Source organism: Aethalodelphis obliquidens, unplaced genomic scaffold (genome assembly GCF_003676395.1).
Source record: "Aethalodelphis obliquidens isolate GAN/ISIS:26980383/991018 unplaced genomic scaffold, ASM367639v1 scaffold129, whole genome shotgun sequence".
In the NCBI taxonomy this organism is placed as follows: Eukaryota; Metazoa; Chordata; class Mammalia; order Artiodactyla; family Delphinidae; genus Aethalodelphis; species Aethalodelphis obliquidens.
Genome location: NW_020838073.1, coordinates 570169 through 586873, shown reverse-complemented (window position 1 = coordinate 586873; position 16705 = coordinate 570169). Strand labels below are relative to the sequence as shown.

Sequence of the window (16705 nt, the reverse complement as noted above, 5' to 3'; positions counted from 1 at the left end):
CTATTAAGGTTCGGATACAAAGAAAATCAAAAGCGTAAAAACGACAAAGATTATTCCAAATCTTGTGTGGTAGCAACCTGCTGCTAGATTACATTCCCAACAAGAGAAGGACAACCTGCAGGCCAAACCTGGCCCACACCTGCTGTAGTAAGTAAACCTGATGGGAACACGGCCACCCCCAGGCCCAGTGGCTGCTCTCCTGCCACGGTGGCAGAGTCGAGTACAATGACAGAGACTGTACGGCAGCCTAGATTAACTATTTACTGACCTTTTAAGGAAACAGGCTGCCAACCTGTGGTCAAGAGAACAGTCATCGTGCCTGATTTTTAATGCTTTCTCTAAAAAGATGAGCGTTTAAAGACCACGCCTTCACTGTGCCCCGATCCCACTAACAAGCGCAGGTTAGGTTTTGTTACTTTAAGCATTCTGTAAAATTTTCTGATCAAGGAACAAGAAAAAAATGATTCTTGAAATGAAATTTGAAGATAAAGAAAATTCTGGAACTGTCTCAAGTAGTTAAGAAGAAGAAGGTAACTCAAAAATCTATTCATCTTGACACAGCATAAGCCCTAAAGGACTTCCAACACAAGGTCAGGCAGACACTGTGAACACATTTCCAACATGAGGAGGCCCCAAGGAATGGGAGAATCCCCACAATGACACTGGCAGTCATCAGTGTCAGCATCCCCAGGTGGAAAGAACGCTTGCCTCACGCCACCACCAAAAATCCAAAGAGCTGATTACGTTAGTCTTAGCCTGAGCAACTTCCCACGCTGGGGAACCTGCTGCTTCCTAAGGCATCCTGTTCAATTTGCAGGTACGTTAGGACGCATTTTCCTACACCGAGGTGAGATCTGCATAACTCTATCATTCTCGCTGACCCTAACTCTCCTCTGAGGCTACTAAAGATCAAGTCACTTTACTTCCTGTGTCACAGCATACACAGCTCTTCAGATAATCCTGAGTTACTGATCCTCCGCCGTAACTGTGTCTCAAGACCCCTCACCATACTTTCTCAAACCCCTTTCGTTTGCCTAAGTTGCTTTTCTCTCTCTCACTTTGTCATACTGTGGTTGGATCCCCCCTTTCAAGCCCTTTCAGTTAACACAACAGAGACGTTTCAGCAGCCACACTTCACACTCCGTTTACAGATTCTCAAACATTTTTCACACATGCTTGTTACATTCTACCTCCCGACCCTAATCCTACACTTGTGTCAGACTGGGCATAATATATATTCTTAAATCCAAACCATCATTCCAGCCTGTCAAGGTCTTCGTGGATCCTGACTTTTGTCTTTCAAACTGTACTTCCCAGCTGTTGCCAACTGAAAATTGAGCATAGGAGATCTGCGGTATTTCTACGGGTGAGACAGGTCCAAGTTTCCAGAGGGCCAAGATTTTGTCATTCTTCTGTGGATTCCCCGCAATACTTATTATTTTATATCTGATAAAAAGTAAACAATAAACAGGTTTGTAGGACTGAATCAACAGTGTACGGTTCTCAAGTGACCCCACCGACCCTGGGTGACGCGGGTCTGACGGGGAGGAGAGCGCTCTGAAGTGGCTTCTCAAGACACGAGCTTGCGGTCCACTCTGCTTTCAGTAGCGCTGGTCCGAGCCTCGCGATTCTGTGGCTGGCTTAGAGCTTCTCAGTTACCCAATTCTTAGAGCTAATCATCCGACAACTGACACTTGGTTTTAGAATGTATTTTATTTACAACAGGCTTTTCAGCCTAAAATTACTCAGTAAAGCTGATATTAAGATTAATTTCTTACATGTTTCCTTAGGCAAACATTAACTGTTGATGGCAGAGGTAGAGAAATCAGATAAAATGTTGCTGCCATATCAGCAAAGGATGTTGCAGCCATCAAGCCACCACATTATAGCTGCCTGACAGTGAGCCCTGAGGGAACTCAGGACTGAAACAAATGGGCTGCCCACTGTCAAGTTCATCTAGCACAGCCACTGCAGCTCCCTCCCCCAACACGGTGCACCCTGAGGGGACTCAGGATGGAAAAGCACAGGATCTTGGCCCCAGACAGTTGAGGTACATATCAAAAGAATGATTTCAGTGAGCCCAGACTCTTGCATCTTCCCATATATAGAAAAGCACTAAATTCCTTAATGTGAGATGCCTGGTTTTCTTTTTTTTTTTTTTGCGGTACGCGGGCCTCTCACCGCCGCGGCCTCTCCCGTTGCGGGGCACAGGCTCCGGACATGCAGGCTCAGCGGCCATGGCTCACGGGCCCAGCCGCTCCGTGGCATGGGGGATCTTCCCAGACCGGGGCACGAACCCGCATCCCCTGCATCAGCAGGCGGACTCCCAACCAATGCGCCACCAGGGAAGCCCCCAGGTTTTCTTTTATTAACAGTAGTCTTTTGATGTTCCCACTACCTGGTCTTTGTTGCAAAAACTCCTATAGATCCTCGCCCGCCTCTTTGGAGCCGTCCCTCAGAGCTATCTCAGATGCTGTGTCCCAGGCTCAAAGTACTAAGAAAGTCCACCAAATAACACGTATCTCTCAACTTTTAGGTTGTGCTTTTTTTTCAGTTGACAAACTCGTACACAGCACTAGCTGAAGAGTTATTAACTAGTCTGATATCCCTTATTTATCAGTACAGTACTGAATTCTCTCCTGTTATTCCTGCCTGGCACTGAGTAAGCCCTCACTAAGTATTAGCTATTATTTTCCTAGCTATGTGAGCCCTAAAATACGCCTTGATGGCATACCATTCACCTAACCCACTCTCTTACTCCCTGTCCTATCTTAAACCCACATTTGTACTCATTTTCCCAAGGCTTCACAACGAATTTAATAGAGCCTCTGGTTGAGAGGCTCAGTTACATTATAGCAAAGTGTGCTCCCCACCTTCACAACCCAGCCAGGGTTTACCTGGCTTCTTTCTTCTTTATGATCACTCCAGGCCTCCACCAAATTTTTGTCAGATTAATTGTCAACTATCTAAAGCTTGCATCTAAAGCTTTCAATTAACCCTTCTGTCTCTGACCCCGCATTCCCCTACCTTACAGAGTCAGCAGAAAAAAATAACAATGTGAAGGAAACAGACCAATATAATTGAAAAATACTGAGGGGTCAAAAACAGGAAAGACTTTCTGAAATTCAATCAGCTTCTAAAAGACATTTCTAAGAAAAAACATAATAGAAGGGGAAAAAAAAGACTTGGATTCAAAAGGACAATCTTCACAATGGCTACATAAGAAAGGACATCACTCTGTGCTCCATCCTGGTCTCTGAGGAATCCCAGCTAGTGGTCCAGGGATGAAAGAGCTGCAAGTCAGATGTTCCCCTTCCCTCTTTAAAACCAAACCAAAACAAAATTCATTCAACAGGGATGGCTGGGCTGAATAAAAATAAAAGTTTAATAACCATATCACTTTTGACTGTGTTTAAAAAAAACTTGCGATGACCTTATAGGTCTTAACGTTGATGCCAATGTTTCCTCCTGCACATCCACGAATTTCACCTTTGTAAATGGTAAAACAGGTTTATAAGCGTTCAGCACAGACAGATTTCCCAGTGAAAGAAAAGAAAAAGTAAAGGCTTTCGATGGAAATGATTTCTCAGAGGTCTGGAGCTGTGTGACAGGCAAACAAAGGAGGACTCTGAATACCTGGTTGCTGATGTTAACGTCCCTGTTGGGATGACTGGCTGGCAAAGGACCACTTTCCATTTCAAGGTGTTTGAGCTTCTCTGAGACATCTTTTAATGCTGGAAAAAAACGGGAAAACAGCCGCTTAGTCTGACAGGCTGTCACAGCCGTGTAAGGGTGAAGACTTAGGCTTTCTCCACACCCCTCAACATCAGTTACCATCAATTACAGGTAATAACCCAGATCACTACGGAACAGATATTCCATCACCAAGAAACTCTCCATTAATTTGATTAAGAGCTAACCTAAATAGCAACATCACCCTGTGTCTGCTCTGCTGGATGTGGAATCCCCATGGCATGTGTGGCTAAGAAAGCTCAGTCATGAGAGTAGAGGAAAAGGCACAGAGCACCTGTGACACGGCCTTCCTTCCTAGGTACAACCCAAGCTCCCCGCTGCAAAGCTCAGCACTCGGCTGTTTCCTTTCCTTGGCCCTGACTACACACAGCCTACAACTAAACTTACGTGGAGCAAACTGATGGAGGACACACATTTATGCACTCGCTGACTCAACCTATTACGTACTGGTGACGTCAGGTGTGATGAAGGGCAAGCGTTTTAGCTTCACTACATGCAAAACACATTGCACATAAAATCCTCCAACCACTGAAAGATGATACATTAAAGACAATTTAGCTTTAAATGAGTTCTATTTAACAACTGTTAGTTGTATTAATCTTATTTTGCAGGGACCAATTTGGTGGGAGTTTGAAATTTTACACTGTCCACTTGACAAAGAAGCTGTTGAATGCCTAATAATTTCTATATAGTCAGGTAGAAGAAGGGAGGGAAAAACTATGAAATCATTTGCTCTTGGTCAAAGGGATCTTCCCAAAGTGTCCATCAGTTAATTCTGTACATCTTTCCCTTGGCTACACATTAGAATAAGATGTGGAATTTTTAAGAAATACTGATTCCCAGAGCTGACCCTAGAACAATGATATCAGATTTCTGAATGTAGTTTTCTGGTATTGGTAGTTGTAAAAATTCTCCAGGTGATTCTTCTTTAAAATAAATTTACTTATTTATTTATTTTTGGCTGCACTGGGTCTTCGTTTCTGCGTGCGGGGGCTACTCTTCGTTGCGGTGCGCGGGCTTCTCACTGCGGTGGCTTCTCTTGTTCCGGAGCACTGGCTCCAGGCGTGTGGGCTTCAGTAGTTGTGGCGCGTGGGCTCAGTAGCTGTGCCTCGCGGGCTCTAGAGCGCAGGCTCAGTAGTTGTGGCACACGGGCTTAGTTACTCCGCGGCACGTGGGATCTTCCTGGAACCCGTGTCTCCTGCACTGGCAGGCGGATTCTTAACCACTGCATCACCAGGGAAGCCCCAGAACAAATTTTTAATTCCAGTTACCAGCAGTACTTCAGCATGTTCTATGAAGCAGAAGCACTGTGCAACTTTTCATTAATGCTTCTTTCTAAATTACTAAATACTATTGCTGTATTCTACACTCCTCAGAGACAACAGCATACTCACTGGCAATTTCCAATAAGTTGTTTAAAGAGAGTGTCTTAATTTTAGCAACAGAAATCAAAATTGGCAAGAGCCACATAAACATAAGCTGCTTTTCAATGAACACACACTGAGATTCAACAGAAAGCTCCTGTTTGAAGACAGTTTATGCTTTAATATCAAATCAAACTCCCAAGTATACAGAAATTTTCAATGTGCAATTTACTGTTTCCTTTTAACCTTCTAAAAAGTTAAGGAAGGCAGCATTCTTTCTGGATTATTTATTTTTGTGGGTCTGGGCAACAACAGCCCTCATTAATAACAAAATACTATCTGTGAACTAATGGAATGTCCAAACATTCATTCAATCCTGTGCCCTAGATCTCTAAGGAAACTTTTTACTATTAATTTTCACTCAAGGAACAAAGTAAAAAGCAAATTTGAAAATTCAAAAATGTTTAAGAACTTATAAATGATACAAATGTTTAATGGTCTCAATTATGTGATCTTAAATATTTCAATGGACCCTTAAGCCAAAAAGGCAAGAAGGCATAACTATTCTACAGTAACATTTCAAATCCAACCACTGCATAAAATATTCTTAGAGGAACTGCCTGTTTAAGCTCATTTCAAAGGCGGGCAGACTAGGGCGATGCCAGTGATGTTACACAGAACGTTTAGTTACTCCTCACTCACCTTCCAGCCCCTCTAATCCAGCCTGCCTGGTGGCTGTGCTCACTTCACCTGGGGCTTGGGACATGGCCATGGTGTCAGGTGCCCCAACTACATCATCAATGGTTGTTTCCAGTAAGTCTGGACTATCTAGCAAATCAATCTTCAGAGGCAAGCTATAAAGGTAACAGAAAACTTAATTAAACCAAGAAGTTTATCAGGAAAAGAATTTTAAATACTAACAAAAATCTCTGCTGGAAAAATAATTCATTTAATAGTTTGGATCCCAAGTAGTTTATTCATCTGTCAAAACCCTCTGGGTAGATTCTCTTCCATCCAAGATGGAGTAAAAGGAACTGAATTTAGCTTCCCAACTGAAATAATCTAAGGGGAAAACAAACAATTTTCAAGAGTAAGACCTCAAAGAACAGAAGGCAGTGATCCTGAGCTTCGGAAAACAAATGAGGAGCCCTGTGCTTGACCTGAGGGAGTCCCTGGGCCGGGGTGCAGAGAGAGTGCAGTGTGGCAGAGCACAGAGGCCTCCCTTGGCTGACAGCGCAGGGAGACCAAGGCAAGCCAGAGTTCACAGCACAGGCTACCAGACAGAAGAGAGCAGCCCGGCAAGGAGAGCATCCTACAGGTCTGCAGAGGCCCCCCTCAAGTATGCAGGAGAGCACTGATCAGGGAACATGTGTAAGGAAACTCCGAGGCTGGGAAAGAACTAGTGGCACTCACACTGGGCCACAGTGCCCCCTCCACAGACAGCATGTAAAAACATGTAATTCAAGGGCATTTAGTATTAGGAAGGTCCTGCCTCTGTAGCACAGAATAATTAACCCAGACTGACCATGGCAACAAACCCACTTAACACATCATAAAAGACCTGAAAGGATCAAACTGCTTCCAAGTAACTTAGCTGCATCCCAAGACAAAGCTCAAGAAGACTGAGAGGAAGACAAAATGATCTGGCATCCAACAAAGTAAATTTCACATGTCAGGCACCCAGTCAAAGACTGTCAGGAATGCAAGAAGGCAGAAAAAGACGTCTCATACTAAAGAGAATAATCACTCAAGAGAAACTGACACAGATACTAGAATTAGCAGACAAAGACACATAGTTATTGTAACTGCATTCCATATCCTCAAAACGTAAGCAGAAACTAGAAGATACAAAAAAGACACAAACCAAACTTCTAGAGATGGAAACCACAATATCTGAGGTGAAAAATATACTGGATGAGACGGACAGCAGATTAGATTTTAGAAAAGATACTGAACTTAATGGCATAGCAATAGAAACTATCCAAAATAAAAGACATAGGGAAAAAGGAAATCTGCCAAATTAAAAGAATGTCAGTTATTCTTTGTGGGACAACTTCAAGCAACCTACTGGAGTCCCACAGTGCAGGTGGGACAGAACAAATATCTGAAGAAAACAATGGCTGATGTGTTTACAAATCCGATGAAAACTATAAACCCACAGATCCAAGAATTTCAGGAAACCCAAAACACAAGAAACATGAAGAAAACTACACCAAAGCATATCGTAACCACACTGTTTAAAGCCAATGATGAAAAGAAAAACTTAAAAGCAGCCAAAACATTGTATGTTCAAAGGAGTAAGATAAGGATGACAGCAAGCCAAAGCAATCTTTTATTTTATTTTTTTATTATTAACCTATTTTATATATATTAGTGTATACATGTCAATCCCAATCTCTCAATTCATCCCACCACCACCACCACCACCCCCACCCCGCTTTCCCCCCTTGGTGTCCATAAGGTTAAAGCAATCTTGAGAAAGAAAAACGAAGCTGGAAGAATCAGGGTCCCTGACTTCAGACTATACTACAAAGCTATAGTCATCAAAACAGTATGGTACTGGTATAAAAACAGAAATATAGATCAAGGGAACAGGATAGAAAGCCCAGAAATAAACCATATGGTCAATTAACCTAAAACAAAGGAGGCAAGAGTACACAATGGTGGAAAGACAGTTTCTTCAACAAATAGTGCTGGGAAAACTGGACAGCTACATGTACAAAACTGAAATTAGATAATTCTTTAACACCATACACAAAAATAAGCTCAAAACGGATAAAAGACCTAAATGTGAGACTGGACACTATAAAACTCCTAGAGGAAAACATAGGCAGAACACTCTCTGACATAAATCACAGCAATATCTTTTTTGATCTGTCTCCCAGAGTGATGGAAATAAAAACAAAAATAAATAAATGGAACCTAATTAAACTCAAAAGCTTTTGCACAGCAAAGGAAACCATAAACAAAATGAAAAGATAACCCACAGGTTGGGAGAAAATATTTGCAAATGATGTGACCAAAAAGGGATTAGTCTCCAAAATTTACAAACATCTCAAGAGGCTTAATATCATCAAAAAAAAAACAACCCAATCAAAAAATGGGCAGAAGACCTAAATAGACACTTCTCCAAAGAAGACACACAGATGGCCAAGAGGCACATGAAAAGATGTTCAACATCGCTAATTATTAGAGAAATGCAAATCAAAACTACAATGAGGTATCACCTCACACCAGTCAAAATGGCTGTCATCAAAAAATCCACAAACAATATAAATGCTGGAGAGGGTGTGGAGAAAAGGGAACCCTCTTGCGCTGCTGGTGGGAATGCAAATTGATACAGCCACTATGGAGAACTACCATACGACCCAGCAATTCCACTCCTGGGAATATATCCAGAAAAAAATGTGGTCTGAAAGGATACATGCACCCCAATGTTCACTGCAGCACTGTTTACAACAGCTAATACATGGAAGAAACTTAAATATCCATCAGCAGAGGAGTGGATAAAGAAGATGTACATATATACAATGGAGTATTACTCAGCCATTAAAAAGAATGAAATAATGCCATTTGCAGCAACATGGATGGACCTAGAGATTGTCATACTGAGTGAAGTAAGTCAGACAGAGAAAGAGAAATATCGTATGATACCCCTTATATTTAGAATCTAAAAAGAAATGATACAAATGAACTTATTTACAAAAACAGAAAGAGACTCACAGATTTGGAGAATAAAGGGAGGTTACCAGGGCGGAAGGACAGGGGGAAGAGACAGTTAGGGAGTATGGGACTGACGTGTACACACTGCTATATTTAAAATGGATAACCAACAAGGACCCACTGTATAGCACAGGGAACTCTGATCAATGTTATGTGGTAGCCTGGATGGAAGGGGACTTTGGGGGGAGAATGGATACATGTATATGTATGGCTGAGTTGCTTGCTGTGCACCTGAAACTATCACAACATTGTTAATCAGCTATATTCCAATATAAAATAAAAAGTTTAAAAAAGAAAAAAGGATGACAGCAGATTTCTTATCAGAAATAATGCAAACTAGAGGACAGTGGAGGAGTATCTTAAAAGCGCTGAAAGAAAAAAGCGTATCAACCCAAATTTTATATCCAGCCAAAAAGCTTTCAAAAATAAAGGAAAATCTATGTATATACCAAATAAAAGTGAAAACAAACATCCACACAAAAATGTATACACAAATGTTCATGGCACCATTATTCATAACAGCCAAAAACATGGAAACAACCCAAATGCCCATCAACTGAGGAATAGATGAATAAAATGTGGTAAATCCACAGAGTGGCATAATAACCAGCAATAAAAGGAGTGAAGTACTGATACATGCTAGGACCCTTGAAAACATAATGCTAAGGGGAAAAAGCCAGACACAAAATACCACATATCGTATGAGTCCATCTGTATGAAATGTCCAGAAGAGACAAATCCACAGACGCAGAAAGTAGATCTGTGGTTGCCAGGGGCTGGAGAAGAAAGGGGACTGACTGCTGTGGTGTAAGGTCTGAAGTTAAGATTCAACAGTACGGGCTGCCTGCACATCCCTGAGCCTCATGGGGCCCCAAAGGCCCAACCACCATGAGTTTCCCGGCTCTCACCAGATATGCCCTCCCAGTGAAAAAGGTTCCCCTCAACTGTACCAGCCCCATCCTACCAAGTTCCTAATCCCACAAGCTTCACTTCTCTGCCAGCCCGTGAAACTGTTCAGACGAGCCAATCACGTCCCCTCATGGGAACCAGGGTGGCTCATTCTCAATGTCCCTATAAAGCCCGCCTCCCAAAGTCCATGTTTGTCCACTCTGCTCCCAAGCGCAACACGTCCGAGGCCCCGTTCTTGTGGGGTTTCCTCCTCCCCTGAGCCATGAGTATGTGTCTAATAAACTGCTGTTTGTCTCACCTGTCCAGGGCTGGGCGTTGTGTGTTGGCCATCTTGTAGTATTTAGGGTGGGGGATCCCTCCCTCACCAAAAGTGTGAACAGGGGAGGAGCAGAACAACTAATAATGGGGATGGGGTTTCTTTGGGGGAGGGGTAAAACTATTCTAAAGTAAAACTGTAATAAAGGTGGCACAATTCTATCAGTGTGCTAAAAACACTGAATTGTCCACTTTGAATACGTAAATGGTATGGTATGTGAATTATATCTTAATAAAGAAAAAAAGAAAGACAAATAAAAGGAATTCATGACAAAAAGACCAGCACTAAAAACTGCTAAAGGAAGACCTACAGGCAGAAGTAAAACAAACAATGTATTGTGGGGTATAAAACACAGATGGAAATAAAATGCTTGACAAATGACAGTACAAAGCCTGGGAGGGGAGAAATGGAAGTACACTACTGTAAAGTTCTTATACGACACATGAAATGGTATAATATCCCGTGAAAGCAGACTGTGATAAGCGAAAGTTGTACAGGCTAAAGTAACAATTAAAGTGAAAAAAAAAATCCAAAGAGTTATAGCTAAGGAGTAAGAAGAGGATATAAATGGAATTTTAAAAAAAACACCTGATTAATGAAAAAAAGAAAGAGAGGAAGATGGGAACAAGAAACATATGGGACAAATAGGAAACAAACAGCAGGATGACAGACACAATCATATCAATAATCATATTAAAAGGAAGTAGTATAAACATACCATTTAAAAAAAAATTCAGTCTCTGTAGAGACTGTCAAAAATTGCCAATGCTGACTGTATTTCAAGTCATCATGGCAGGGTATTCGGAAGAGTTTTCAATTAACAATAATCATGCCTCGGATAAACCTCATTGGCTATAATACTGCCACTGTGCAAAGCTGAAACATACCAATTTTCAGACACAGAGACTGTCAGTTAAGATTTAAAAAGCAAAACTGAATTATGTGCTGCATACATGAAACACAATTTAAATATGAAGAAACAAATTAACAAAGATTAAAAATAAAAATAGAAAAAGATATACCATGCTAACACTTGTCAAAAGAAAGCTACAGTGAATATACTGATATCGAAGTAGAGTTCAGAGCAAAGAATAGTACTTAAAATGAAGATGATCATTTCATAAGGATAAGGGGGTCATTTAATCAAGAGAATATAACATTCCTAAATATTTATGAACTTAATGACAGAGCTTCAAAATACATGAAGCCAAAACTGAAAGAACTGCAAAGAGTAATAGATCAATTATGGTTGGAGATTTCAATACCCTTCTTTCAATAAGTGCCAGAACAGAAAATCAGCAAGGGTACAGTAGATTTGAACAGCACTAACCACCAACTTTACCTAATTGACATTCAGAGAATACTCCATCAAAACATCAAAACACATGTTCTTCTCAAGTGCATACAGAATAATCACTCAGACAATATTCTGGGCCATAAAACAGAGTCAATAAATTCAAAAGGACTCAAATCATACAAAACATGTGTGTTCTTTGACCAGAACATAATTAAATTAGAAATCCAAAACAGAAAGCTCCTCGGAAAATCCCCAAATGTTTGGAAACTATGTAATGCACTTCTAAATAACCCATGGATCAAAAAACATATGAGGGACTTCCCCAGTGGTGCAGTGGTTAAGAATCCACCTGCCAATGCAGGGGACACGGGTTCAAGCCCTGGTCTGGGGAGATCCCACATGCCGTGGAGTAACTAAGCCCATGTGCCACAACTACTGAGCCTGCGCTCTAGAGCCCGCAAGCCACAACTACTGAGCCTGCGTGCCACAACTACTAAAGCCCGTGCACCGCAACAAGAGAAGCCCCCGCTCGCCGCAACTAGAGAAAGCCCGCGTGCAGCAATGAAGACCCAACGCAGCCAAAAAAATAATAATTAATTAATTAAAAAACCCCCAATTTTTAATTATTATTACCTTTCATCAGTGTTGCCACAACTACTGAGCCTGCGTGCCACAACTACTGAGCCCGAGTGGCACAACTACTGAAGCCCATGCGCCTGGAGCCCATGCTCCACAACAAGAGAAGTCACTGCAATGAGAAGACTGCGCACCACAATGAAGAGTAGCCCCCTGCTCACCGCAACTAGAGAAAGCCCGCGCGCAGCAATGAAGACCCAACGCAGCCCCCCAAAAATAAAAATAAATTTATTTTAAAAAAAAAGATATGAAAAGGAAATTTAGAAAAGAATTTTGAACTATGAAAACGAAAGCACAACATATCCAAATTTGTAGGATGCCACTAAAGCAACAGTTAGAGGAATACTTATTACATTAAACATCTATATTATGGGGCTTCCCTGGTGGCGCAGTGGCTGAGAGTCCGCCTGCTGATGCAGGGGACACAGGTTCGTGCCCTGGTCTGGGAGGATCCCACATGCTGCGGAGCGGCTGGGCCCATGGGCCATGGCCGCTGGGCCTGTGCGTCTGGAGCCTGTGCTCCGCAACGGGAGAGGCCACAGCAGTGAGAGGCCCGCGTACCACAAAAAAAAAGAAACACATCCATATTAGGAAAGAAGAAAGTTTTCAAATCAATGACCTCAGCTTATACCTTGATAAACTAGAAAAAGAGCAAATTAAATGCAAAGGAAGTGGAAGGCAGGAAATAATAAAGATAAAAGGGAAAAATAATAGAAAAAATGAATTAAACTGAGAGCTAGTTCTTTGAGAAGCTCAATATAATTAATAACTTCTAGCTAGACTGATAAAAAGAGAGAATACATATTTACAATATCAAGAGTCGGAAGAGTGACATCACTACAGACATTACAGATGCTAATATGGTATAAGAGAATATTATTAACTTTATGCCAATAAATTCAATGACTTAGATGATATGTAAAAATTTCTTGAAAGACACAAACTACCAAAGCTCACTAGGAAAACAGAAAATCTGAATAGACACAGAAAAGTAAAGAAATTGAATCAGTAATTAAAAATCTTCTCACAAAGAGAAGCTCAGGCCCAGAGGACCTCCCTGGTAAATTCTATCAAATATTTAAAAGAAGAAATAATTCCAATCTTCAACAAACTATTTCACAAATAGAGGAAAGGCAACATTCTCCAACTCATTCTATGAGCCCAGTATTACCCCGATACTGGAGCCATTCCAAACACATAACAAAAAATCAAGCAAGAAATAAAAAGGACTGTCCACCATGACCAGGTGGGATTTATCATAGGAATGCAAAGTTGGTTTAATGTTTCAAAATCAATTAATGTAATACTACATTTTAATAAAAGAAAACATGATCATCTCAATAGATACGGGAAAAGCATTTGACAAAATCCAACAAAACTCATGGCAAAAACTCTCAACAAAGAATAGATGGAACATCTTCAATCTGATAAAGGGAATCTACAAAAAAATCAACAGTGAACATCATATTTAATGATGGATGACTGAATTCTTTCTTCTCTAAGTCAGAAACATAACAAGGATGTCCACCCTGACCACTTCTATTCAACAATATACTGGAGGTTCTAAAAAGTGCAATAAGAAAAAAAAGGCAAAGAACAGAAAAGTAAATTAAGGGCCCAAATTAGAAAGGAAGAGGTTTTTATGTGCAGATGATAGAATTCTATACATAGAAAAGCCAATGGAATCCACAAAATGCTACTAGAAAGTAATAAACGAGTTCAGCAAGGTTGCAGGTGCAAAAATCAATTATACCTATACACTAGCAACAAGTAACAGAAAACTGACATTAAAACAATTCCATTCACAATAGCATCAAAAAGAATAACAACAGGGGAATTTCCTGGTGGTTCAGTGGGGTAAAGAATCCTCCTTCCAATGCAGGGGACACAGGTTCAATCCCTGGTCGGTGAACTAAGATCCCACATGCGGTGGGGCAACTAAGCCCACATGCCACAACTACTGAGAGAAAACCTGTACGCCAGAACAGAGCCTGTGCTGCAACAAAAGATCCCACGTGTCTCAATGAAGACCTCACATGCCGCAACTAAGACCCGATGCAGTCAAAGAAAAAAATAAACAAAATAAATATTTAAGAAAAAAGAATAGCAACAGGAATAAATTTAATAAAGGATATGCAGGACTTGTACAGTTAAAACTATAATAAATAAAGGAGATCTAAATAAGTGGCAAGACGTTTCACGTTCATGGGCTGAACACTTAATATTGTCAAGATGACAATCCTACACAAACTGATCTATAAATTCAATGCATTCACTATCAAAATCCCAGCAGGCTTTTTTGTAGAAATGGACAAACAAATCCTAAAATTTATATAAAATTCAAAGGAGCTAGAATACCCAAATGCATTCTGAAAAAGAACAAAGTTGGAGGATACATGCTACCTGATTTCAAACCTTGCTATAAAGCCACAGTAATCAGGACAGTGTGGTATTGGCACAAAAATAGTTAGGTAAATCAAAAGAACAAAATTGAGAGTCCAGAATTCCTTACGTTTATGGTTGATTTTTGCCAAAACAAACCAACGGAAAAAAGGATAGACTTTCAACAAACGGTGGCTAGACAACTAGAAATACATGCAAAAATATGAATTTAGATGCTAACCTTACACCATACATAAAAGTGAAATCAAAATGAATAACAGGGACTTCCCTGGTGGTCCAGTGGTAAACAATGTGCCTTCCAATGCAGGGACATGGGTTCGATCCCTGGTTAGGGAACTAAGATCCCACATGCCGCGGGGCAACTAAGCTGGCGCGCCACTACTACTGAGCTCACGTGCCTCAACTAGAGCCCGTGTGCAGCAAAGTACAGAGCCCACGCGCTCTGGAACCCGCATGCCACAACTAGAGAGAGAAAACCTGCATGCCACAACTAGAGAGAAGCCCACACACTACAACGAAGAGCCTGTGCACCACAACAAAAGATCCCACATGTCTCAATGAAGATCTCGCATGCCAAAACTAGGACGTGATGCAGCCAAAAATGAAATAAATAAATAAATAAATATTTTAAAAAATGAATAATAGACTGAAACGTTAACAGCTAAAACTATAAGTATTTGAAGAAAACATGGGGGAAAGAAATCTCTGTGATTTTGGGTTGGCAAAATGTTCTGAGATATGATACCAAAGGTACCATCCATAAAATAAAAAGTTGGTAAGTTGGACTACATCACAATGAAATGCCTGAGCTTCTAAAAAACACTAATATGAAAATGAAAAGAGGGCTTCCCTGGTGGCGCAGTGGTTGAGAGTCCACCTGCCGATGCAGGGGACGCGGGTTCGTGCCCTGGTCCGGGAGGATCCCGCATGCTGCGGAGTGGCTGGGCCCGTGAGCCATGGCCGCTGAGCCTGTGCGTCCGGAGCCTGTGCTCCACAACACGAGAGACCACAGCAGTGAGAGGCCCGAGTACGGCAAAAAAAAAAACAAACAAAAAAAAACACCCGAAAAGAGAAGTCACAGATTAAGAGAACATTTTTGCAAATCATGCGTTGATAAGGGACTGGTTTCCAAACTACACAAAGAACTCTCAATGTTAAAAAGACAACCCACATAAAAATGGGCAAAAGGTCCAAATAGACACATCTCCAGAAACGATCTATAAATAGCTGACAAGCACATGAAAAGATGCTCAATATCACTAGCCCTCAGGAAAATGCAACTCAAACCCGCAATGAAATCCCGTTATTCACCCTCTACAACAGCTATCATCAAAAAGGCAGAAAATAACAAGCGTTGGAGAGGGTGTGGGGACCTGGAACACTCGTTATTTCCGCTCTGGAAACCAGTCTGCCAATTTCGCGGAAAGTTAAAATGTAAGTTCACCACGCAACCCAGCAATTTTCCCCCTAGGAGTCTATCCAAGAGAACCCGTACCTTACGTCCACACTGAGACATGAACAGGAATATCCATAACATTATTCAGAGCCAGAACACGGAAACACTGCAAATGTCCAACAACTGGTGAATGAATAAACAAAATGTGCTATATCCATAAACTGTCTTGCTATTCAGCAACTGAAAGGAGCACACTAGGATACTTGGACGAACCTCTAAAACATTCTGCTAGGTGAAAGAAGCCAGACGTGAAACCTTGTATACTGTGTGACTCCATTCATATAAAATGTATAGGAAAGTCGAATTTACAAAGACTGAACTTTTGGGGATGACGAAAATGTTCTAAAACTAGATTGTGGTGACTACTGTATGATGTTATAGATTTCTAAAAATCATGGAATGACAGTAAGTGAATTTCATAATATGTAAAAATATTTTAAAGTATGTAAAAGTAAAACCTAAACTTGCTTTAAAAATCGTACTCACATTTAGGGTATCAAAACCAGAAAGTAACATCTAGTCCAACAGTTACAAGACACAAGATCAAGGCACAAGAGCCCACCGCTCACCCCCACCCATTCAAGGACCAACAGGGAAATGAAATTAAGACACAATGCCATCTAGAAGCCCAGTGTGTTCTGCTTTAACTTTCGACACAATTCATCTGCTGTGGCAAAGCTCAAAGGTCGCAGACACACCGAGTTAGGGAGAAGGAAAGAAAATGCCTCTGCTCCATGCTTTCCTACAGGAATGAAGGCCATATTTTAATTATATACCCTGTGTCTGGGACCCAAATAAGAAAGAAATTATTTTGAAAACTGTTAAAAGGAATAGTAAGAACCAAAAAA

At 41.0% G+C, this 16705-nt stretch overlaps 1 protein-coding gene and 1 non-coding gene across 8 annotated transcripts in view; both read right to left on the bottom strand.

Annotated features, from left to right (window-relative positions):
* Nucleotides 1-16705, bottom strand: part of EPB41L5 (erythrocyte membrane protein band 4.1 like 5) — a 142229-nt gene that overhangs the window by 27446 nt on the left and 98078 nt on the right. For all 7 annotated transcript variants that reach the window (XM_027099168.1, XM_027099171.1, XM_027099170.1 and 4 more), the window contains 2 exons: nucleotides 5820-5971; nucleotides 3637-3734 (listed from right to left, as the gene is read on the bottom strand). In XM_027099168.1, coding sequence (XP_026954969.1) covers nucleotides 3637-3734; nucleotides 5820-5971 — 250 coding nt within the window. The remainder of the gene's footprint in view (nucleotides 1-3636; nucleotides 3735-5819; nucleotides 5972-16705) is intronic.
* LOC113616041 (U4 spliceosomal RNA) lies at nucleotides 10803-10943 on the bottom strand. Its single transcript, XR_003431195.1, has one exon. It is a non-coding gene; the product is annotated as a U4 spliceosomal RNA (small nuclear RNA).